Here is a 24,399-nt window from a genome sequence, read left to right as displayed (position 1 = left end):
AAGGGGCTCCTATTCAATCCTGAGGTACAACAGTGAGCTAGACTTACCAGAGAAAGGGTTGTCTCCTTCTTCATCACTCCCAGCATCTTCCTCATCATCTTCGCCTTCAGACATAAGCAAATCCTCATACAGGACACTAGCTTGGGGCTGTTGTACAGTTTCTTCCTCTTCATCTACAAGGTCACCATCTCCGTCTTCACCTTCCTAAACAAGTCCAGGTAGCAGTCCATCACTAAGAGACCAGAACACCTTCCTTCCCCCACATCCCATTTGCTGGCTTACAAGAAGTTAAAAGATAGTGGATACATTTATCTAGCTTATTTCAAGGTTTAAAGTCAGACTGAGGTGTGGTGGCACACGCCTTTAATCCCAGCACTTGGGAGAAAGAGGCAGGTGGATTTCTGAGTTTGAGGCCACCTGGTCTACAGAGTGAGTTCCAGGACAGCCAGGGCTACACAGAGAAACCCTGTCTCAAAAACCTAAATAAATAAATAAATAAATAAATAAATAAATAAAGTAAGTAAGTAAGTAAGTAAGTAAGTCAGACTGAAACTCACTAGGAGAAGACTCTATGAGTCTTCTACGCCTTGGGATTTGGTCTGCCCTGCACTACTGGGGCTTGTATCATATAAATCATATAAATATGTAATGTAACCATAAGCTTTCTGCAAGCATATTCACTGGGGCTAGAGTCTTAGGTTTCCCATTTTCCTCATACCCTTCAATATCTACACCAGAGTATTCCTCGCCCAACCTACCTTGGCCCTGGCGAGTCTGAGTAAGGAACACAGCACATTATTGAGGGATGTGCTTGTAGGAGTTAACCAAGGGTTCTTTACCTAGGACAGATGTTCTTCCTTGATATCCCAGCCAACCCCACTGCTAGTGGAGGCTGTTTACATAGCTCAAGGCATGTGCATTTCCCTCCAGTCATTCTTTGGAAATAATAGATAGGGCAAGAAAAAAAAAAACAAGGGAAGCTTTTGATCCACTCTTAACTGTCATCAGAAGGGAAGGTTTCCTTTATAACCCAAGCTTTTGAAGTAGAAAACCCTTCTGGGTTTTGTTCTCTATCATGAAACCTTGAGAATAGGTACAGCATTAGATAAGGATTATGTTTTGATGCCTCTGGCAAAGACCAGTTAAAATTATACATATTTTTAATTTGGTTTATAACATAAAATACACAAAAATTACACCAATTGTTGTGAACTCTGTCTCTGAATGCAGCTGGTGTTTCTAGTCAGTCATTTTCTAGGCTGTTCTGATGCCTCAAATACTTTCCCTGAAGGTCTGTTGTGTTTCAATCTGCCAACCGTTCTACAGACATCACATTTCAAAGCCTTGTTTTCTGAGCTAAAGGATCCAGTCACTTTCCATGTACACATGCGATCACTCTAGCCCTTGCATGTTCACCCTACCAAGCAGACCACCAATCTTACAAAGAGGGATAACATTCTACCTGTGTTAGCTGCTTTTCTGAAGTAGCACTGGGAATATCCAAAACAGACAGATTGCTCTCATCTTGATATACAGAAGCATCTCGAGAAACACTGAGGGATGTGCTGTTATCATACAAATCAGGAGGCTGTGGCAGAAAACACACAACTTAGCTTCTACCAAGGAAATCAGCTAGAAGAAATACAAAGAATTCTCCTTTATAACATTCACTGAAGAAAGAGGACATGCAAAACACTCAGTTAAAGCGGAACCATAGCCTGGTACAGCTTTGTACACAAATTTTTAGAATCCTTTGAATAGCATTTACTTTAGCAGATATGAATTCACTCTGGCATTTATTGAATATGTTCAAAAACTAAAGTAGAACCACATAAAGTTTAGGGACAAGTTTATGTATTAACAACCTCTCTGGTCAGTAACCTACTTTCTTCTTTTAAGCCTTGCCTTGATGTTTTTAAGCTCAGGGATTCATATTAGTTATAGTTTTACTGACTTTGAGACATGAACAGAAACTGGATAAAGGAATTAAATTTCAAAAAGGGCATGGGATGGTTTGACAGTCTATAAGCTTGTGGATGATACTTCAAAGTAAAATGGCATGGTTAAAATAAAAAGTATGGGCTTTGGAGTAAACAGCCCTGGGAGTGAGTCTTGGCTCTACCATTGTTAACCATCCTGTTTCCTCAACTGTAAAACATAGATGATAATATCTAGCTCACGGGGTTAAGAGTTATGTGTACTCAATACCTGGTACTTAGTAAATGATAGCTCCTTTCCCTTTATCATCCCTGAAAAGTGCAGAAATTTACTAAATGGATTCTAGTCAATAATAAGAGAGACTAGATAAAATATTTATGAAGTAAATATAACAAGGGAAATAATATTCATCAATTTCATTTTTAAAGTATATTTACAGATATAAATAGACATATTACAGATATGAAAACTCAAAATACTCAGTAGTTGATGTTATAAAAAATGGAACTGATAAGTAACACAACTCTTATTTGTATCTTCCAATAATTTTTTTAAAAAAAGATTTTATTTATTCATTTAAAAAATGATGGGGGCTAGGCAGTAGTGGTGCCTTCCTTTAAACCCAGCACTTGGGAAGCAGAAGCAGGCAGATCCCTGTGAGTCCAAGGCCAGCCTGGTCTACAGCCAAGGCCACACAGAGAAACCCTGTATATATAAACAACAGCAAAATATATGTATATGTGAATGTCTGAGTGTGGGTTTGTGCATATGAGTGCAGTGTGTGTAGAGGCCAGAAGGTGTTAGAACCTCTGGAGCTGAAGTTAAAACAGCAAGTCATAGAGTGAGCGCTAGCAATCAAAGTCAGGTCTCCAGAAAGAACAGCAAGTACTCAACTGCTGAGCTATCTCTCTAGCCCTAGCTTCTAATTCTCCCCAATCATGGTATTACTTTTATTAGTACAACACTTGCTTATGGGACAAAAGCCTATAGTCCCAGTACCAGGAAAGTTCAATCAGGAAGATCACAGTCTGGGCCACAAAGCCAGATCCTGTCTCAAAAAAAAAAAAAAAAAAAAAAACCCTAAAACAAACAAAACAAAAACAAAACAAAAAACCCAAATGCATACCCATGGAAGTGTTGTAAACAAGCAAGCAAACAAGATTGACTGAAAAGATCTGATTTTTCAAAATAGATTTAAAAACGTTACAGCACAAATAAACTTTCTACAAATTTTTAAATATAGTATGAAAATAAAGAGTATTGTGGGAAACTGTAAAATGAATAATTCCAAAGTATTGAGCTCAATTCAAGTTTCAATAGAAGTATCCAGATGCAAATACACTACTGACTGTCACAATCCGGAAGTTGAAAATGACGTGATTAATGCTGTGCTTCCATACAATCAAAACTATGACAGGTTAATCTAATACAGATACTTTCTAATAATGTTTTGATTTAACATAGTAGTGAGTAAGGATGGTCACACAGGGGAATCTAAATTCCTTGAGTTAACAAGCAATGACTTTGGCTATCTTAAAGGTTATACACATAAGTGAAGGGAAAGATGAGAGCTTGAAGTGAAAAGAATGAAGCAGTACTAGCCATACATACTCTCCAGAGGAAACTCACTAAGTATACCAAAGCAGCTATGCTCAGGAAGGACAATGCTTTGATTCACCGATGGTCTAGGTTTATGACTGTCTAAGACCCAAGAAAAGCACATACTAATTGGTGGTTAGATTCCGCTAGATAATGATGGCTAGTATCCAAGCTTTAACTTACCAGAAAGTACCTTGTGGAAATTGTGAGCCTATTAGCAAACAAGGCCTTCCTGGGCAACATCACTCACCCAAGCCCCCTTGACCCAATCTGCCCATACAACTCCAAGAGCCTTTCCTTGTTCTGGACCTTGAAGAAGTATCTGAGGGTTCTTTATACCTGGCCCCTCAGTAACCTATGTTTTGGGATGAAAGAGAGAGTAAAAGATAGATAGAGAAAGTGTACGAATGAGACACAGAGACAGCAAAAATCCAACAGAGATCACGTATGGTGCATATAAGTTTGGAGTGAAACCGGGGAAGAATGAAAAATAACCCTATAGGAATTGGAAGGAATTCTGCATTAAACTGTTCAGTTAAATTGAAAGAGTCTCTGGGAGCTTTACAAAAAAATCCTTCATACAAAAAAGAAAACAAATATTTATCAAATGCCTATAACGTGCCGAACAAATTAACTCATTTAATATTGGAAAGCATGTCTTAGAGAAATGGGAATAGAAATGTTAATTTTCCAATATTACAAAAGTAGATTCCAGCAGAGCTAAGACTCACACCCAGGCCTATTTTATATCAAACCTCACATGTTTTCCACTCCATCACTGTGTCTCCAATATAGACCAAGGACCTGCTCATTTTTCTGCTTCAAGTCTATTTTTCAAATATGCTAACTTTCTAAGACTAGAGGAAATATTCAACACGTTCAGTCAGACCAGAAAGAACTAAAAATTTCTTATTCATTCTTCTTTCTAGTCTTTTAACATATTAAACTTAAAACAGTCTTCATTCAGTAGGAAAGTAATTAACCCTGGAAATTAAGTGATAAAAGCTATGATGCTGACATACTTCTAAAATCAGACATCTGGAAAACACAAGAACAATATGGCCCCTATCTGTAACTGAGCAGCCTACATTCTAGGATGTCCTAGAACCCCAAAATTTACCAATGAAACAACTAGAGACCTAGAGGATGCCTCTGGCTATAATAGTCAGGAACCTGGTATTCTCACACACTATAAACAACCACCCCACTCATTCATCCCATAGTTGCCTCTTCTGGATTCGACAAGGCCACAAAGACCCATGGCCCTCACTCACCTTAGCCTTTGAGAAGACAAGAAAGCACACGAAAGGCATATGAAGAGGAAGGACAGAGAAGAATGGTATCTCAGTAAACAGATCTGTTAACATGCTCCCAATTTCCCAAACCATAAGAAGATTGTAAGAAATTCCTAATCCTTTGGCTTACCTGAGGTGTATAAGGTCCTGGAGTCATTGGGTCAAGACTTTCTAATTCTGCTTCCTCCAGAGCTGCTTCTTTAGCTGTACAAATATCTTTCTCAAGTTGAGTCAAATGTTCATCATACTGAGAAACAAATAAAATTAATGAATTCATTCAACATTTAAGTTCTGGGCAGGCAAAAATAAAACACACATACAAAAGTCCCTGTCTTCGAGGTTGGAGAGATGGCTCAGAGGTTAAAAGCACTGCCTGCTCTTCCAGAGGTCCTGAGTTCAACTGCAAGCAACCACATGGTAGCTCACAACCATCCATAATGAAATCAGATGCCATCTTCTGGTGTACATGAAGATAGAACACTCATATACATAAAAATACATAAATACATTTTTAGAAAAATGCAGTCTTCATAGTATTTCTATTCTAATAGCAGAACACAGCTGATAACCTAAAGAAAGCAGAGAAAGTGGTAATGGAATAAGGGCAGAAGGTGGAATATTATATTTGAAAGAAAACAGGTGAGGTAAAGTTTCACACTCAAGGACACAACAGAAAGGTTTCAGGGAGCTAGATCTTCTCTACCACCTACCTCAGTTAATGTCTGGTGACAAACGTTCACAATCTCCTGAGCAGTCTTAGTATATTGACTCTCAGGCCCTATGAAAGAAATAAAATGACCACCTTTGTAACTTCAAGAGTTTTACATTTTTCCAACATACTGATTTAATACATACATTGCAATTTATTTATTAAAATAATCATTAAAGTTTGTTTATTAGGAATTTCTTTGTATAGCCCTGGCTGTCCTGGAACTAGCCGTGTAGATTAGGCTGGCATTGAACTCACAGACATCTGCCTACTCAGTCTTTTGAGTGCTGGGATTAAAAGTGTTCAAAAAAAACCCCCACCATCTTGATAAAGTTTGTTTGTTTGTTTGTTTATTTTTGGTTTTTTGAGACAGGGTTTCTCTGTGTAGCCCTGGCTGTCCTGGAACTCACTCTGTAGACCAGGCTGGCCTCGAACTCAGAAATCCACCTGCCTCTGCCTCCCAAGTGCCACCACCGCCCCACTAAAGTTTATTTTTTATGCTATGCATGTGGGTGTTTTACCCGTGTGTATTCCTGCATACCTTATACATACTTGGTACCCAAAGAGGGCAGAAGAGACTTTTGGACTGGAGTTACAAATAAATGGCTTGGGCTGCCATGTACATGCTGGGAGGTCAACCCAGGTCCTCAGGAAGAGTAACCAGTGCTCTTAATCACTGAACAATCACTCCAGCCTCATATATTGCAATTTAAAAACAAAAATTTGAGATTGTTTTTACCCAATAATATATCATTATTTAAAACTCAGAAAACCTATGTTTTAATCCTTAAATTTCTGCTTGACTTTTCTATTTGTTTTCCAGACTCCTCAAATTATTTTGGATATAAGATCTCATTATGTGTTCTGGACTGACTTCAAACACATGATCCCCTGGTCTCTGCTTCCTGAATTCTGGGATTATAGGCATCTATGACTCTACTTTTATATAACAAGGTCTAAGTTCCCTTAGAGACCCCACCTCAAATAAACAAAGAATCCTTATGTAAACTATAGTTGCAAGTGATTCGGAGTGTCAGTGAAGGTTCATCTGTTAATAAAAGTATTGTACCACTTTGGTATAAGGAGTAAGGAGTATATTGGACCTCTGTAATTTCAATCAATTTTGCCTTGAACCTGGAACTACCCTAAAATATAAAGACTTCTTACAAAATAAGAACTACCTTTAAGCCAAACTGCATCATATCTAACATAAGAATCCTTTAAGCCAGGTGTGTTGGCACATTTTTAATTCCAGAGAAAGCAGGTGAATCTCTGTAAATTCAAGGCCAGCTTGGTTTACATAGTTCCAGGCCAGCCAGGGCTACATAGTGAGACCCTCTCACAGTAACAAATGAATGAATGAATGAATGAATGAATGAATAAATAATGAACAGCTAGTCAATATTCAAATTAGAGGCCTGCACCACCATGACTAGTTGATGTTTTCCTAGCAACTGAACCCAGAGCTGTATGTATGCTAGGCAAACACTCTACCAACTAAGATCCATTTCCAGCTCCTATATGCATTTTCCTATGGTAAGTTATGTCTCAATGAAAACTTCTAAAAAACTAACGTACAACATGTACTATACGATTTCAGATAAAAACCAAACGGTTGATGTTTCATAAAATCTAAACAGCAGATTAATGACCAGGCATTGTGGCACATGCTTTTAATCCAAGAACTCAGGAGGCAGAGGCAGGAAGAGATATAGTATATTTCAGGCAATCCAAAGATACATGGTGAGACCATGTTTTTTTAAAACACACACTCACACACACACACACACACACACACACACACTAAAAAATAATATATGGCAAGAAAGAGTATCTACAGGTCTATTAAAATAGGGTTTCCATTAGCCACAAGAACACCCCGATTTGCTCTTTCCTGACTCCTATTTAACCACTGCTGACCTCCATTTTTTTTTATTTTGGTTTTTTTTGGATTTGGTTTTTTAGAGACAGGGTTTCTCTGTGTAGTCATGGCTGTTGGACCTCACTCTGTAGACCAGGCTGGCCTCGAAACTCAGAAATACACCTGCCTCTGCCTCCCAGAGTGCTGGGATTACAGGCGTGGGACACCACCACCTAGCTGATCTCCATTTTTATAAGTACAAATGTTCTAGCAGCTCCACTTTTTATCTTTCATTTACTGATTTGAGACAGGGCCTGTTTTAGATTAGGGTTAGGGTTAGGATTAGCTCAGGTTGGCCTTGGAATTATAGAGATCTGCCTGCCTCTTCCTACTGAATGCTGAGATTACAGGCATGTTCCAGCACATCCAGTTTATGTGGTGTTGGGTACTGATTCCAGGTCTTCCTTTATTCTAGAAAAGTTCTCTGAAATATATTCCCAGATCAATAAGAAAAGCTTTCACAGATGTAATCCATGAAATTTACCTACTGCTTACCATGATATAATATTAAAAAGTATACCACATTGGGGGGGGGGGGACTAGAGATAGAGCTTAGTAGGACAGTTTACCTACCATGCACAAGGCCCTGGGTTTGGTCTCCAGCCCCACAAAAAGTATACCATATATACCTGTGGTGCTTTCTAGCCATATCTACTATGATTATTAGAAGCCACTATATGGATAACAAAGTCCTTTTCAGGGGCTGGAGAGAGGGCTCAACAGATAAGAGCACTTGTTCTTGTAGAGGATTCCTGGGCATTTTCCAACACTCACATGGTGGTCTGCAACCATCTGTAACTCCAGTTCCAGAAGATCCAACACCCTCTCTGACCTCCTTAGGTACCAGGCATGCATGTGATGTAGAGAAATATATAGCAAACAACATTCATATACATAAAATAAACTAAAAAATGAGTCCCTTCCAAGTAAAAGGTCTCCTAAGTATACACAATCTACTCTTTAAATATGTGAAATGGAGCCAGGCATAATACTGCCAGCCTCTCAGTGCTGGGGAGGATAAAGTGGCAGATCATGAACTCCTCCTGGCTAACCTGGACTATAGTTAAATTTGAGGCTGGACTGTAACAGTTAGAGACCTTCTATCTTATATCCAAAATCCAGGGGCTGGAGATAGCTCAGTAGTTAAGAATGCTTTCTGCTCTTATGGAGAACCAGGGTTCTGATCTCATCAGGTGGCTCACAGCCACCTATTTCAGGAGATCCAATGTTCTCTTTTGGCCTATAAGGGCACCCATATTCATTCTCTCTGTCTCTCTCTCACACAGACACACATACCACAAACATGAATAAAAATCTTTTTCTTTTTTTCCAGATAGGGTGCCTCTCAGTAGCCTTGGCAATCCTGAAACTTGCTATGTAGACCAAGTCCTCCTGTCTCTGTCTCCCATGTACTGGGATTAAAGGTATGCATCACCATATACAGCAAAAACTTTAGGAAAAAAATCAGTGTTGCGTAGACAGCCTATGTTCAAGAGTAACAAATTTTCAAGCTATTTAATTCCATTATGCTACTATGTAAGAAAATTAGCATTTAAGTCTTTATAATTAAATATGCTAGAGTTGGGTAAACCACTGTTAAGTGTATACACATACCTAGACATTTTTTTACTGTTATTTATAGCAGCAGTTCTTTAATGAAGAAGTAATGAAGCAAAGAGATTTATAAACTTCCTGAACAAAATTCTGTATGATCTTTTTTCTGGGTAGAATAAAATTATCCAAAGGTCCACATCCACCTCCATAAAGCTAAAAATACTACTCTGTATCTTGAAATACATCAGGAACCTACTAAAAGTAAGCTGATGGGCTATAAGGGAAAAAAGATAGACATGCAAAGGTAATGGGGCCTCTCTGGGAACAAAGTGTTGAGGCTGCTGGGAGGGAGAATTAAACAGAAATAGAAGTCCAGCTTCCTAGACTCTACAAGGAAAAACATACACCACACACACACACACACACACACACACACACACACACACACCAGTTGTTTCCAGAATGGTGCCATAATTACCAGGAAAGATAAGCTAAACTATCAATCTACCCAACAGATTAAGTTACCCACTAGCAACAAAAACCTCTAAGTATATTTCACTTTTTTATTAAATCATGGCCAGAGGGACCTCAACTGTCTTACTGAAAAAAATTTAAATATGGATTTTCAGAGCTTAGAGAATCATGTTCTTAAATAGTGGTAATTTCAATTACTGTTTTAGGAAATCAGTATGTTATTAAGATAAAATAAGTTCTCTTTTCCTGTATTTGCAGTGATGTAACAAGAAGCAAACAAAGCAAGGAGAGGAGAAACAAGCATTATTACTTGCTAAATAGCTGTAAAATTACAAAGACAATTACCTGTTGACTAGGTAAGCGGGTTTGCTATTATTCCTAGGCTTACAGTTCCCTTATTACTATTTCTACCATACTAGAAATAATTTTCTCCTAAGAAAATAAGTATCACACTCACACATGCAGAAAACAATACCAATACTTAGGAAGCAGAGGCCAGCCTTGTCTACATAACCAATTCTAGGTAAGCTGAATGTGGTGGTGTATGCTTTTAATTACAGCACTTAGGAGGCAGAAGCAGGCAGGTCTTTATGAGTTCAAGGCCAGCCAAGACTACAAAGTGAGACCCTGTCTTCAACAAACAAAATGGCATTTTTTAACTTAGATTTACTACTTAGATTTGTTTTTATTGTTTGAGACAGGGTCCTACATATAGCTCTGGCTGGCCTGGAACTCAAAGATCCTCCTGCCTATGCCTCCTAAGCTTGGAATGAAGGCAAGTGTCACCAACACCCAGCTAAATATTCATTTTTAAAGATTTTATTTATTACATGTATATGAATATACTGTAGCTGTCCTCAGACACACCAGAAGAGGGCATCAGATCTCATTACAGATGGTTTTGAGCCACCATGTTGTTGCTGGGAGTTGAACTCAGGACCTCTGGAAGAGCAGTCAATGCTCTTAACCACTGAGCAATCTCTCCAGCCCCTTAACCACTTATTGTAAAACAGGTACAATGGTCTACATAGGGAACTCCAGGATAGCCAGGGCTATACAATGAGATAGAATTCACTATGTAACTCTAGCTGGTCTGGCCTGGAACTCACCATCATGCTGGCCTCAAACTCTCAGAGATCTGCCTGCCTGTGCTTATAATGTGCTGGGATTAAAGTTATGCTGTTACCCAAAGATATTCCCAGCCCAAAGTTCAAATTTCAAGGAAGCATACAGTACTACAAAACTGTACTTAAGGAACCACTGATAAAGAGTGACAAGGAACACTTATTGAGACGTTATTCAGCAAGTGATGAGATACTCGGAAACCCAACTCCCTAGACCTGATTTTAGCAGCTTTCTTACACTTGAAATGGACTTCTTCCTGTCATTCTACAGCACCACCTCACTTTCCAAGCACTGTGCCCTTTGGCCTTCCTTTCTAATATTTATTTTATATGGCCAGCAAGGTGGCTCAATGGTTAAGAGTACTGGCTGCTCTTGCAGAGGACCAGCATCCACAGGTAGCTCATAATGCACTCATGCTCTCTTTCTTCCCTCCCTCTCCCTCCCTCCCCCTTTCTCTCTAGCCTAGAGAATCTAATGTCCTCTTCTGGCCTTTGTAGATACTAAATGCACATGCACACAAACATGTAGTCATGATTTAAAAAAAAAAGAACATTTTTTAAATGTTAAACCACATAATGTTTATGTGGTTGGAGGCATAAATCTTTGTCTAGAGTAGTTTCATCAAGAAGGAGATGGTTGTTGAAGTATATGAGTAAGAATATTCAGCAAGGAGACTGAAAAGGTTTGAAAAGGTTTAAAAAGGACAGCTGTCATCACAGTACAGTTTTAAGGAAGTGACTAACTCTTGGAGCAATATCACAATAAGGACTGTAAATGGCCTATTATCAAAGGGAAATATGTTCCCTTATTCACTTAGGATATACTTGGCACAGTAGAAGCTATATTGGAGTAAAAAGCTGGAAGCAGAGGCATAAAACTGTACAATCCTATCATTGAGGAAGATAACTAATTTGAGGTTAACCTGAGCAGCATAGCAAGACCATCTCAAAAGCAATACAAACCAAAAAGCTATAAGTGAAACATGAATAGGAAATTAAAAGATAGAGAAATACTGCATATTCAAAGAAACCTATCATTAAAAAAGAATAAAAATTTGAAATTCTATGGAAATCGTCTTGTATATAATGTGGCATATATGAAGAAGTTAAAATTAAATGAAAACTGGATAATGGGATGTAAACTGAAGAAATAAATGAAAAATTAAAATAAGAGTAAGTATGGCTGTATGTACCTATATTAGAGAGCTGAGACAGAAGGATCACTCAAGTCAGGATTTGTAGGCCAGTCTGAGCAACACAGTAAAACCCTCCCTCATCTCAAAAAAAAAAAAGTCCAGCCAGGCAGTGGTGGCACATGCCTGTAATCCTAGCACTTGGGAGGCAGAGGCAGGCCGATTTCTAAGTTCAAGGCAACCCTGGTGTACAGAGTGAGTTCCAGGACAGCCAGGGCTATACAGAGAAACCCTGTCTCCAAACAAACAAACAATCACTTCAAAACTTCATTTAAATAAGTTATACCTCCATTCTATCAAAACATATTCTAGGTTATACTCTGTAATGTTCCACAGAAACACACAGATCATTTTATGAAGGTATCAATCGTGGTCCAATTATGAAGTATCAATTCTATTTTCTTACTATCTATATAATCTGTGTTACCTTTCCATTCTTATTGCTTTTCTTCTTTCTTTTTTTGTTATTTGAGACAATATCTTCTATGTAGCCCTTGGCTGTCCTGGACCTTGCTCTGTAGAGCAGGCTGTCCTCAAACTCAGAGATTTACCTGCTTCTGCCTCCCAAGTGCTGGAATTAAAGGTGTGTACCATCACACCTGGCTATTAAAAAAGTTTTTAATTATACTAAATTTTTGGATTGAATGTGGTGGCACATACCTTTAATCCTAACAGACAGGCAAGTCTCTTTGAGGTCTACATTGTGCGTTCCAGGCCAGGCAGGGCTACACAGTGAGACTCTGTCTCAAAAAAAATGACTTAGCCATGCTTGGTGCCCCACAAACATGAGAGGTGGGAGCAGGAAGATGAACTCAAGTGTAGAGCAGGCTCAAGGACACCCTATGATACATGAGACCATGTCTCAAAAACAACTTTTACTAGTTTATGAAGTCTTTCCTAGCTCTCAGATTAAGTACTGTTTTACTACTAATGCAATTGATATATCTTTCTATTTATAGCCCTTGTCAAGATGTGTTTTAATTGTTTATATCAACTGAAGTATAAAGCACTTAAACTCAGAGAACATCCTTACCATCAGAAGATAAAGCAGCTAGCAAAGCATTTAGCACACATTATTCTATCAATTCAGGTGCTGAGCAAAATTACACACAGTGAAGTCTGCCATGGTCTATAGTCAGCTACACATTTCAGCCTCAGCTCCATATAACTTTGGGATGTTTTCAAAGCTTATAGAAACACAATGATGACTGAAAGGACAGGGAACATCCCATCCATTTGATTTTCATTAATACCTCATTTTCCTATGCTTTACACAATTTCAAAAGTAAGGATAGACTGATTTCCATGATTTTTTCTCTCTCTCTCCCTGCCCCCATCTCACTTTGGTTTGAGACAGGGTTTCTCAGTATAGCCCTGGCTGTCCTGGAACTCACTCTGTAGAGCAGGTTGACCTCGAACTCAGAACTCCACCTGCCTCTGCCTCCCAAGTGCTGGGATCAAAGGCATTGGGCATCCTCGCCTGGTGCCATGATTCTTTAATAACATACACTAAAATATGTACCCACTTTAAAAATGGAGAAGATTAAATGGTTCAGCACCGAATCTGACAATCTAGGTTCCAACCCACATGGTGAAACAGAGACCCAACTCTCTGAGTTGTCCCTAACCTCCAATAGCACACAAGGATAGCACAAATACATAAATGCAAAAACAAAATTTTAAAAAGTAAACTGAGATACTTGATTTAGCTATCACTGCTCAAACTTGCTTAAGCCTTAAAATTTTAGTAATGCAAATTAATGCTGGATAGATAAGACTGATGATAGAGGAAAAAAAATACCCACCATTGTACTTAACACTGTTGGTCAGAATCAGGTTTACATCATCTAGAAAGCTCTCTCGACTCTGGTATTTGTGCTTGGAGATATTCTATGATAAAAACAATCAGACACTCAGCTACACATACAAAAATATCTATTATAAAAAGCCACTGATTATTAAAAAAAAAAATCACTCACTTTACGTATAGTCTCCAAATCCATTGGACTGACAATTACTTTGTAATAATCTGGAACAAACTTCTTATTAACTGGGTGATGAAATGGCCAAGACTAGTAAAAACACGGGAAGTCAAATGAAAACCATTATTTATACCAAAGAGGCCCAATTTTCATTGAGTTATAAATAATTCTGATGAAAAGTGTAGACTCTTTCCACAGAAATACAAATCTACACACAAAATTATCTGTAAATTCAGGATCTCATTAAGGATTCTTACATCCAGATAAAGTGAGAATCCCTCTTCTAAACTTACAACTAAAATCTTATTTCTGCTGGGTGGTGGTGGCGCACACCTTTAATCCCAGCACTTGGGAGGCAGAGGCAGGCGGGATTTCTGAGTTCACGGCCAGCCTGGTCTACAGAGTGAGTTCCAGGACAGCCAGGGCTACACAGAGAAGCCCTGTCTGGGGGCGGGGAGGAACAAAAAACAAAAACAAAAACAAAATCTTATTTCTGTGTTAAAGACTAAGTTTTGCAAACTAGAATAAAATTCCTTATTCCATAGTTCCATCTAGAAATTTTTTAACACTGTAGACATAGATTATTATGACTATATGCAACAGAAAATTTAATTCAGAAATTCTGGGGGAGGGACCAATATATAAAATGGTCCACAGAACTAGCATGATAAATGATAGCCTTGCCATAAAGGTTGAAAAAAAAAAAAGAAAAATTAAACAAAGAGGCACAACAAACATTGAATAATTGTTGAGTATTTTTTGTGAACAGGCAAGATGCCTAAGTGAGCAGAGGTGATTACCAACAAGCTCACTGACCTGAATTTAATTCCTGGAACCCACAGGTTAGAAGGGAAGTCCAATTCCCCAAGGGCTTTTAAAAAAGAAAAGACAGCGTCCTACTGTGTAGCCCTGGCTTGCCTGAATTCAGAGGTCCACCTGCTTTTTGTCTCTCAAGTCTAGGATGAGAGGTTGTACCACTATACCCTATCAAGTTGTTTTGACTATACACAAAACATGACTTATGCCTTCCTCCCCAACATGCACAAATAAAAAAAATATAATAAAAATGTTGGAAGTGTTATTTGTATATGAGCATTTCTAAATCAAGAACCTACTATTAGTTGACAGCTCTGCTCCCCTGGGATATTCAAGAGTGTATAAATACTAAATACTGGCAATAGGAAGTAAGAACCTCTTAATTTTCAAAGACACTTGGCATCTTTATTTTTAATGATAATGAATTCACAGAGCAAAAGGTTGGTATTTAGGCTGGAGAGATGGCCCAGTGGTTAAGAGCACTGACTGTTCTTCCAAAGGTCCTGAGTTCAACTGCCAGCATGAATGGTGGCTCACAACCATCTGTAATGGGATCTGATGCCCTCTTCTGGTGTGTCTGAAGACAGCTACAATGTACTTATGTATAATAAATAAATAATCTTTAAGAAAAGGTTGATATTTAAAATTACATCCCAGTTCCTACAGACATACATCACCCATGTATCTTAATCTCTTAATACACACATACTTACTCTATGCACTTCTTTCTATCCTCTACCACTATCCTCTCAATATTTGGCATGAAAATTACTTACATCTGGAACTGCCATCATTTTCTGAGTAACAATATTATCCAGAATAAAAGAAAACGCTACTTGATCATCATCATCAAGCAAGGGGTTGATAGCTTTCTCTAAACGTGCCAACTTATCCTCTTTCTGAAATAAAGCAAAACAAAATGAAAGCAGTTTTCCTGAAGTATGATATTCACAGAAAAGCTAAAGATATTTTAAAGTACAGCTAGCTGTCTATGACTTTAGTCCCCAAAACTTTACCTCTGAATTATCTACTATCCAGTTTAAGGTCAATCTAGATAAATGATACTTTTGCTAAAGGATCACAAAGGAACATGTCAGCAAATCCCATATTCTACATCCCATTCTTGTATAACACCAAGAATGGAAAGATCAAGACATCACTAGTTTAGCTACAACAACATCTTTGGCAAATTTGGCTTTTATAACACTGTCTTTTACATAGAATGAATGTCAAGAATACAGAATATTACCAGTAGTTAATGACTCTGTTTGTTTTTCTAATAGGGTATGTATACTATGTAACCCAGGCTGACTTCACACTTAATATACAACCCCAGCTTGATTAGTGACTTGTACAAAAGAACTTAATTAAATGAATTCATTTCAGTCTGTGTACTATGAAAATTTCTATGTTCTCATTGCCTGTATCCTCTGTGTTCTCACTGTCTGTATCTTTAATCCTTAGTCTCATAACACCCCCCCCCCTTTTGTTGAGACAGGGTCTCCTAAGTCACAGGCTAACCTTGAACAAATTACCTTGAATTTCTGATCCTCTTACCTATACCTCCCCTGTGTACCAATACTGAATCTCCATACTGTATAAAAAACTTTAGCATTTTAACAGATATCGAGAGGAACCTAATTAGGAGGAGGGTATTTTTGGTTGTTTTGTTTTTTAATTTTGAGACAGAGTCTCAATATATAGCCCAGGCTGACTCAGAACTTGTGCTCGTCCTGCCTTTGACTCTTAAGGGCTACAATCACAGGTATGTATTACTATGCCCAGCTAACTATGGCTTAAACACACAATTTATCTCAATCAAGGTGATAAAATTTTCTATGTTTATCAATCATGTTCTCTTTTGTTAAGCTATCTATGTCAGTATTGAACTTCATTATTACCTGTACTTTTATAAAATTTTAAGGTACCATATCTTCGTTGGTAAGAATAGGGGTTTAAAGAGGGACAGGGCTGTAACTTAGTGGTAGAGTGCTTACTTAGTAATGGAAGACCCTGGGTTCACTTTCAAACACACAAGGAAAGAAAACAAACAAAACAGTCCAGAAGATTTTCCTTTAATTTTTTTAGATTAGGTTTTAGAAATTAAACTGTTTCTAGGCCTAGTGGCTAGGACAGACCCTATAATCCTAGAATTTGGGAGGGTGAGGGAAAGTTAAAGCCAACTACTAGACACACTGAGTTCCAAGCCAGCGTGAGCTAGATAAGGCAGTATCTCATTGTTTTTCAGTATGTTTCTCTGGTATAGCACAAGTTGAAATATAAGCTGCAGGGTATCTCCTGGGAAGTAATTTTCCATTATTCTTTCTAAAGTTACTGGGTTCTAGATCTTATATCCTGCATGATTCCAGAGCAAGGAACTTTCTTCTTTGGACTTGGCTTTCCCGTCTATAGAACATAGTGCCTATATATTTTCTAAATCCCTACCCCTCAAATACACCAAGATTTGTCATTCCCTTGGGTACTGTTTCTTCTGTTAAATACACTAGTTCCCAAACTCTACTATTCTTAACCTTCATATACCACAGCATTTCTCATTTTTTAAAAATTTATTTATTTGATTTTTGAGTCAAAGTCCTATGTAGTTTAGGCTCTTCCTGAACTCAATATGTAGTTGAGGATGATGTTACACTCCTGATCCTCCTGCCTCCAACTCCCAAGTGCTAGGATTCTAGGTTGATGTCACTATGCCCACTACTTTGCCTTATCTTTAATTCTTACCTCTTTGAGTTTTTCATCACAGAGATCCAGCATGGATTGAGAAATCTGAGTCAGTGAGTGTTTTGGCCCTACAGAGGAATGAGAAATGGCCATTATCAATCAAAGTTGCCACATGTTTCCAACACTTCATACATTTACTAAAGAACCTAAACTGTCCCAGGCACCAGCCTAGTAACTGAGGTAGATATATAAAGTCTCATTTATCCCAGGCTGGTCTTGAACTGACTATGTAGCTGAGAATTACTTTCAACTTCAGATCCTTCCACCTTCACCTCCTTGGGATTACAGGTATGTGCTACCACACAAGGTACAGAAACTACCAGTCTTTACTTCATTTTCTCAGTGCCTAATATATCAATGGATAGATAATTTAAATGAAATTTAACTGTTGTCTATTTGTGACCATATACTCTTGAATTACAGCTGCTTTTGTTTGTTTTTGTTTTTTGAGACAGTCTCATTATGTAGCTCTGGCTAGCCAGGAACTGTCTATGTAGACAAGGCTAGTCTCAAACTTAGAGATTCACTTGCCTCTGTCTCCCTAGTGCTGAGAGTAAAGGTATGAGCCAGTTTTATTGCTGCTTTTAATATGTTGAAAATTATTCTGTGGATGGAGAACAATGTGTTTAAGAATGGTAAAGAGATCAATGAACATCTTTTTTTTTAATCTTTCTGCTTAGTAGACAGATTCTCAGCATATAGACTATTTCAGTTTCCCAGAAATCCTCACCAAGAGCTTCAGAAAATTCTTGAACTAAGTGATCTCTCTTGTACATCCTCTGCTTATAGCTGCTTCATTTAAGCTCATCTTTTGAATAGTTAAAACATTTTGACCTGGGAGTCAGGGACATATACCTATAATCACAGCATTTGAGATGCTTCAACCAGAGGACTAGGAGATCCAGGGTAGAACCATTTCAGACCTAAAAAGAAACCCCGAAAACATTTTCATCTAACTAGGATTTCTTTTTCTTCTTTTGTTTTTGTTTTTGTTTTTGTTTTATAAAACAGGGTTTCTCTGAGCAGTTTTGGTTGTCCTGGAATTCACTATGTAGACCAGACTGGCCTCAAATTCAGAAATACATTTGCCTCTGCCTCCCAAGTGCTGGGATTAAAACCTGCACCACCACCACCCAGCTCTAACTGGAATAGAAAGATACTGGATTAGCCAAAGAAAATGACTTGAAAAGAAATCAGTGTAGGACAGTGTAATCCTATCAAATATCTATGACTGAAAGGATACAGTCAGAAAATCTATAATACAGAAGACTCACCACAAACTGACAAATTGTTAAATTCAGTGAGTAGGTACACTAAAGTTCATTGGTCTTAATTTCCATAAAAGTTTAAAAAAAACTATCAGTATAAATGAAATATACCGATTGCATATAAACCATATTCTATTTCCCTGTATATCAAATCTGATAATGGAAACCAAGACTGGTGATACAGGCTGGGGATTTTAGCTACTTAGGAGGTTGAGGCATAGGTTGCAAGTTTAAATTCAGGCTGGACTACAAGAAAAGTTCAAGGCTAGCCTGTGCAACTTAGCAAGGTGTCATTACAAAATAAAACTAAAAGGTAGGCTGGCCTATAGCTAAAAGGTAGAGTACTTGCCTAGCATGCTGGAAGTTCTGGGCTCAATCTTTAGTACAATAAAAAAAAAGCAAAAAAAATTTGCTTTCGGTGGGGAGTAGGGAAGGCTTGTTCTAACTTACATTTAGGTAGTTATTAAAGAATAGTTCACTGGGCATACAATAGGGAAGCACATTCCAGAGAGAAGGAACAAAGACACAGAACTAATTAGTCAAATTCATATAAATATGCTACAGTTCATTTCATCAGGGCCACAATTAGCTTTGATAAATACATACATACATACATACATACATACATACATACATACATATGAAAGATAGGATGTGAACTTGGAAAATCAGAAGGGACAACATTAGACAATCTTATTTTATAGGTACTAGAAAGGTACTAGAAAGTATTTTAAACTCATTTTAAAATGATGTTTCTTGGCCGGTAGGTGGTGGAGCACGATTTCTGAGTTCGAGGCCAGCCTGGTCTACAGAGTGAGTTCCAGGACATCCAGGGCTACACAGAGAAACCCTGTCTCAAAAAACCAAATCAAAAAAACAAAAAAAAATGTTTCTTTTCTTTGTTCACTTGTTTCTGATACTTGGATAACAAACATGCTAACCAAGTGCTCTACCCCTGTGCTACACCCATTAGTCTAAGATAGTAACTTCCTAAATTTGAGTTTTAGGGGAGAATTGCCACCCTGTCAACAATAAGAAGAATTAAAGCAAAAACACTATTTGGAAACTGTTGCAAGAGGTTAAACAAGAGATATCAAGGGCTCCAATTAACCAAGAAGCAAGGGTGACAAAAAGGAAAGGGACAAGTTTAAAAAATGCAGTTGGTAGAGTTTATAGGACTTTGTTATGAGTGTGAGAAAAGGAGCATGGGATCAACTGTGACCGAAATTTCTAGGTTGTACAGCTAGGCAGTCAGCAAAACTATTTATCTACACAAGCAATCATATAATGAATTGCCAATAGGACAATGAGAACTGTCATGTCTAGCAAATACCTGGAAGCAAAGCTATGAAGTCTTGAATAGATGTAGAGACAAAAGATAGGGACATCAGAGGACATATAGGAGCTGAAGTAGTAAGAAAATATTAAGAGCCAGAGAGATGGCTCAGTGATTAAAAGTGTGTACAGCTCTTGTAGTTCAATTTCCAGTATCCCTATCAGGTATAAATAACTATTTTCAGGGTGATCCAAAGCCTCCGGTCTCTGTAGATACTTAAAATCACGTACACATAAAGTAAATGTAAAGTAAAAAGTAAAAAATAATGCTATATAAAATACTCCTGGAAAGGAGAGAAGAGAGCATCAAGAAGGAAAAAGTGGGCAATATCCTAAATACATGCAAAGATTCTTAGTGTCATTAAGGAGACCTGATGTGCCATTTGAAACAAACTAGGATGACTACAATAGAAAGGCTAACAAGCAGTGTTGGTAAGGATGAGAAGGCAGAATGTGGATGAAATGCATGTTACATATCTGGTAGAACTACAAAGTGATACAGCTACTCTACAAAGTAGTAGGCTTTCAAGAAGCTAGTCAAAGCTACCCTATAAACTCAGCAATTCCTCTCCTATGCATATACCAAAGAGAAATGAAAGCAAATGTCTACACAAAAGGTTAAACATAAATGTTCACAACTGTTTATGTTAGTTTTAAAGTGGACAAATCCAAAATATGTATTAACAATATTAAAAATGTTATTATTATCCATAAAAGAAAATAAGCTAGCTATGGTGGTACAACTCTGTAGTCACAGTGATCAAGAGAGCAAAGCACATGGATAGCAAGTTTGAGGCCAGTCTAGACTATACAGCAAGTTTAAGATCAGCTTGGGCATGTAGAGATCCTGTCCCAAAGAGGGAGGGATGGTGCTATCAAGAAATAAACAATAGCTGAAATATTGGGGGTTGGGGCTGACAATCCAAATAAAAACATTTCACACCATTGTTACCAACAATGACATATGAGGAAGTCAGAAGAGTGAATCATAGAATAAAGAATATAAGGCTGTGAGAAACTTTTTTGTGCTACTATTGAAAACTGAACCTAGGACTTAATGTGTGCTAGTCAAGTGCTTTACCATGAGTTACATACATCCCACTGTAGGGCTTTGTTTTAATTCTCTTCTATTTTTTATTTATTATAACTAGGGTGTGTGTGTACAGTGTAAATGTGAGTCCATAAGCCATTGCATGTGTGTGGTTAGGACAACTTTCAAGTCAGTTCCAGGGGCTAGAGAGAAGGCTCAGTGGTTAAGAGCACTGACTGCTCTTCCAAAGGTCCTGAGTTCAAATTCCAGCAACCATATGGTGGCTCACAACCATCTGTAATGACATCTGATGCCCTCTTCTGGGGTGTCTGAAGACAGCTACAATGTACTTACATATAATAAATAAATAAATCTTTAAAGAAATAAAAAGACTCAGTTTCCAGAGCTGGAGAGATGGTTCAGTGGTTAGGAGCACTGACTGCTCTTCCAAAGGTCCTGAGTTCAATTCCCAGCAACCACATGATGGCTCACAACCATCGGTAATGGGATCCAATGCCTTCTTCTGCTGTTTCTGAAGACAGCAACAGCACACACACACACACACACACACACACACACACACACACACACACACACACACAAAACCTTTAAAAAAAAGAGTCAGTTCCTAGGCTCTAGGAATTGAACTCAGGTTTTAAGCCTTACATAGCTAGTGCTTTTATCTGTTGAGGTGCCTGGCTGGCATTACTTATTATTTTTGAGACAGTATCTCAGGTAGCCCAAGTTGGTATTGAACCTGCTATGTAGCTACCAAGGATGACCTTGAACTCCTGATCCTCCTGCCTTTGCTTCCCAAGTGTTAAGATTATAAACATATGCCACCATTTCCAACCTCCTCTTTTTTCCCTTGTATACAATCTGACACTCTGCTCAGCTCTGAACTGACAACATAAATAACATCATTTCTTGGAAATCACAAACTTGCCGGATACATAAATAATTACGGGATAAGAGCTTTAAAGCTGATTTTACTGTGCTCCAGAACACAGAAGATCAAAAAACAAAAGCAAAACAGGTGTTTTGGGTTTTTTGTTTTGTTTTTTAGCAACCAAAGGGAATTTCAGAAAGAGGGAAAAAGACCACCAAGACATGAGGAAGTCTTGGAATATTCAAATAAACTATAATGGTGAGTATGATTAGAGTCTACTCTAATGGAAGTGGGCATGGAAGCTAGTCATTGGAGATGAAATTTGGTAAGTAATCTGGAGTGGTTTGTGGAAAGCTTCAGAATCTAGCTATCACTATTGTCCTGTTGATAAATGAGAAAACAGAAGAGGACATGAGATGTTAAAGTACGGATCCATCATAGCTGTATTGGTATTATCTATATTCTGGATGCCAACATTTATAAATGAATTAATGTACACTGACTTCTGCCATTCTTTTTTTTAAAACAAAATAGACATATAGCCCCTGTAACAAAAATGCAGACTGAATTAAAATATACAAAATACGGCTAGAAGAACATCCTTTCTAGAGTCCATCAACACCCAATGCCTCAAATTCACCAGAGAATATATTAAAAATAGCGGGAAGCTGGGTGTGGTAGAACATGGATTTAATCCTAGCACTAATTTGGGAGAAGAGGCCAAAGTGTTTCTGTGATTTTAAGGCTGATCTGGTCTGCGTAATTAGTTCCAAGCCAGCCAGAGCTACATAGTGAGGCCATGTCTCCAAAAAAAGGATTAAATAATAAAACTAAAAATAAGCAACACATTATATGACTGAAATATACACCACCCGGATGTGCATACTAAAAAATGCACATTATAGTCTTTTCATTCATTCTTATCTACTCTAAATTTAGAACCAGCAAGGGGATAAGCATCTGAAATGTGACCTTTGCAGTCAAGGAACAAGGGACTATTACCATTATAAGTTGCACTATTTTTCACAATTAGTTCCAAATGTTCTCTGAATTCTTCCCGAGATGGATAAAGGCGTTTGCGCACATTTTCACGGAGTGTCTGTAGATCCATTGGCCGAGTGATGATTTTGTAATAATCCTTTACAACCTTTGCATTAACTGGAGTATGGAAAGGGTATGTCTGTGGAAACAAGAGTTAGCACCATTTGTGAGCAAGAACACTTGACACAACCAATTATATCTTACTGGTTTACCAACTCTCAAGAGAGTTTTCAGAGGTAGTAATTCTGTTTCTTGCATTAAACCATTTTTTCTTCTCTCTTCTCTTCTCTCTCTTTCTCTTCCTCCCCCTTCCTTTTTGGATTTTCAAGACAGGGTTTCTTTGTGTAGTCTTGGCTGTCCTAGAACTAGTTTTGCAGACCCAGACTGGCCTCAGATTAGCAGAGATCCATCTGCTTCTGCCTCCCAAGTGCTGGGATTAAAAGCAAGAGCCACCACACCTGGTAAGGTATTAAATTCTTTGGAGCTAGAGTTACAGGTTGCTGTGAGCACATGAGTGCTGAGAACCAAGTGTGATCAAGCACAATATATATTCTTTTTTAAAAGAATTATTCTTGAGTTTATTTTTATTATTTTATGTGGATGAGTGTTTTGCCTACATAAAAGTCTCTGTACTTCATGTGTACCCGGTGCCTGAGGCGGTGGTGAGCTTCCATGTGGGTGCTGAAAATTGAACCTGGGTCCTTTGCAACAAGTGTCCTTAACCACTGACCCAACTATCCAGCCCCAGTAGTATGTACTCTTAACCATTAAACTGTCTTTCTAGTTCCATATATATTATACACTCATGGAATGCAAAAGCTATTCTTGTAAGATATACACGTTGGAGGCAAGAGAGATGCTCAGTGGTTATAATAGCACAGTATGCTCTTCCAGAGGATCTAAGTTTGGTTCCCAGTTCCTATGTCTGGGGACTCACAATCTCCTGTAATTTTGGTTTCACATAATTCAATGCCTCTGACCTCTAAGGACACTTGCATATGTATAGACAGGCATACACATAATTTTTTTAAAAAAGATTCTTTCTACTTTAATAGCCAGAAATTTGAATTCACATATCTTAACACACAAAAAAAGAATACTGAGTTGAAATTAGAAAAATATTAGCTTTATATCCTCTTATAATTCATGTGCCCTGCCTACATTCTGTCCTTCATCACCTAATAGTCTATTAAGTCATTTAAAAACAGACAAAAATCCCAAACAACTGTGAGTTCTAGATACGGGCTGGAGAGATGGCTCAGCAGTTAAGAGTACTGACTGCTCTTCTAGAGGTCCTGAGTTCAATTCCTAGCAACAATATGGTGGCTCACAACCATCTACAATGAGATCTGACGCCCTCTTCTGGTGTGTCTAAAGACAGCTACGGTGTACTTAGATATAATAATGAATAAAACTTTGGGCCAGAACGAGCAGGGCTGACTAGAGCGAATAGAGGTCCTGAATTCAATTCCCAGCAACCACATGATGGCTC

General features: G+C 38.0%; 1 protein-coding gene across 4 annotated transcripts in view; it reads right to left on the bottom strand.

The window, feature by feature from the left end:
* The window catches only part of Taf1 (TATA-box binding protein associated factor 1), an 80,970-nt gene that overhangs the window by 16,183 nt on the left and 40,388 nt on the right, over positions 1-24,399 (bottom strand). For all 4 annotated transcript variants that reach the window (XM_052170490.1, XM_052170491.1, XM_052170488.1 and 1 more), the window contains exons 28-36: positions 22,869-23,046; positions 17,345-17,412; positions 15,382-15,504; positions 13,787-13,879; positions 13,613-13,697; positions 5,543-5,610; positions 4,963-5,079; positions 1,463-1,588; positions 48-204 (exon numbers count right to left, since the gene is read on the bottom strand). In XM_052170490.1, coding sequence (XP_052026450.1) covers positions 48-204; positions 1,463-1,588; positions 4,963-5,079; positions 5,543-5,610; positions 13,613-13,697; positions 13,787-13,879; positions 15,382-15,504; positions 17,345-17,412; positions 22,869-23,046 — 1,015 coding nt within the window. The remainder of the gene's footprint in view (positions 1-47; positions 205-1,462; positions 1,589-4,962; positions 5,080-5,542; positions 5,611-13,612; positions 13,698-13,786; positions 13,880-15,381; positions 15,505-17,344; positions 17,413-22,868; positions 23,047-24,399) is intronic.

This window comes from Apodemus sylvaticus, chromosome X (genome assembly GCF_947179515.1).
Source record: "Apodemus sylvaticus chromosome X, mApoSyl1.1, whole genome shotgun sequence".
NCBI lineage: Eukaryota > Metazoa > Chordata > Mammalia > Rodentia > Muridae > Apodemus > Apodemus sylvaticus.
This window is presented reverse-complemented; position numbering and strand designations above follow the sequence as displayed.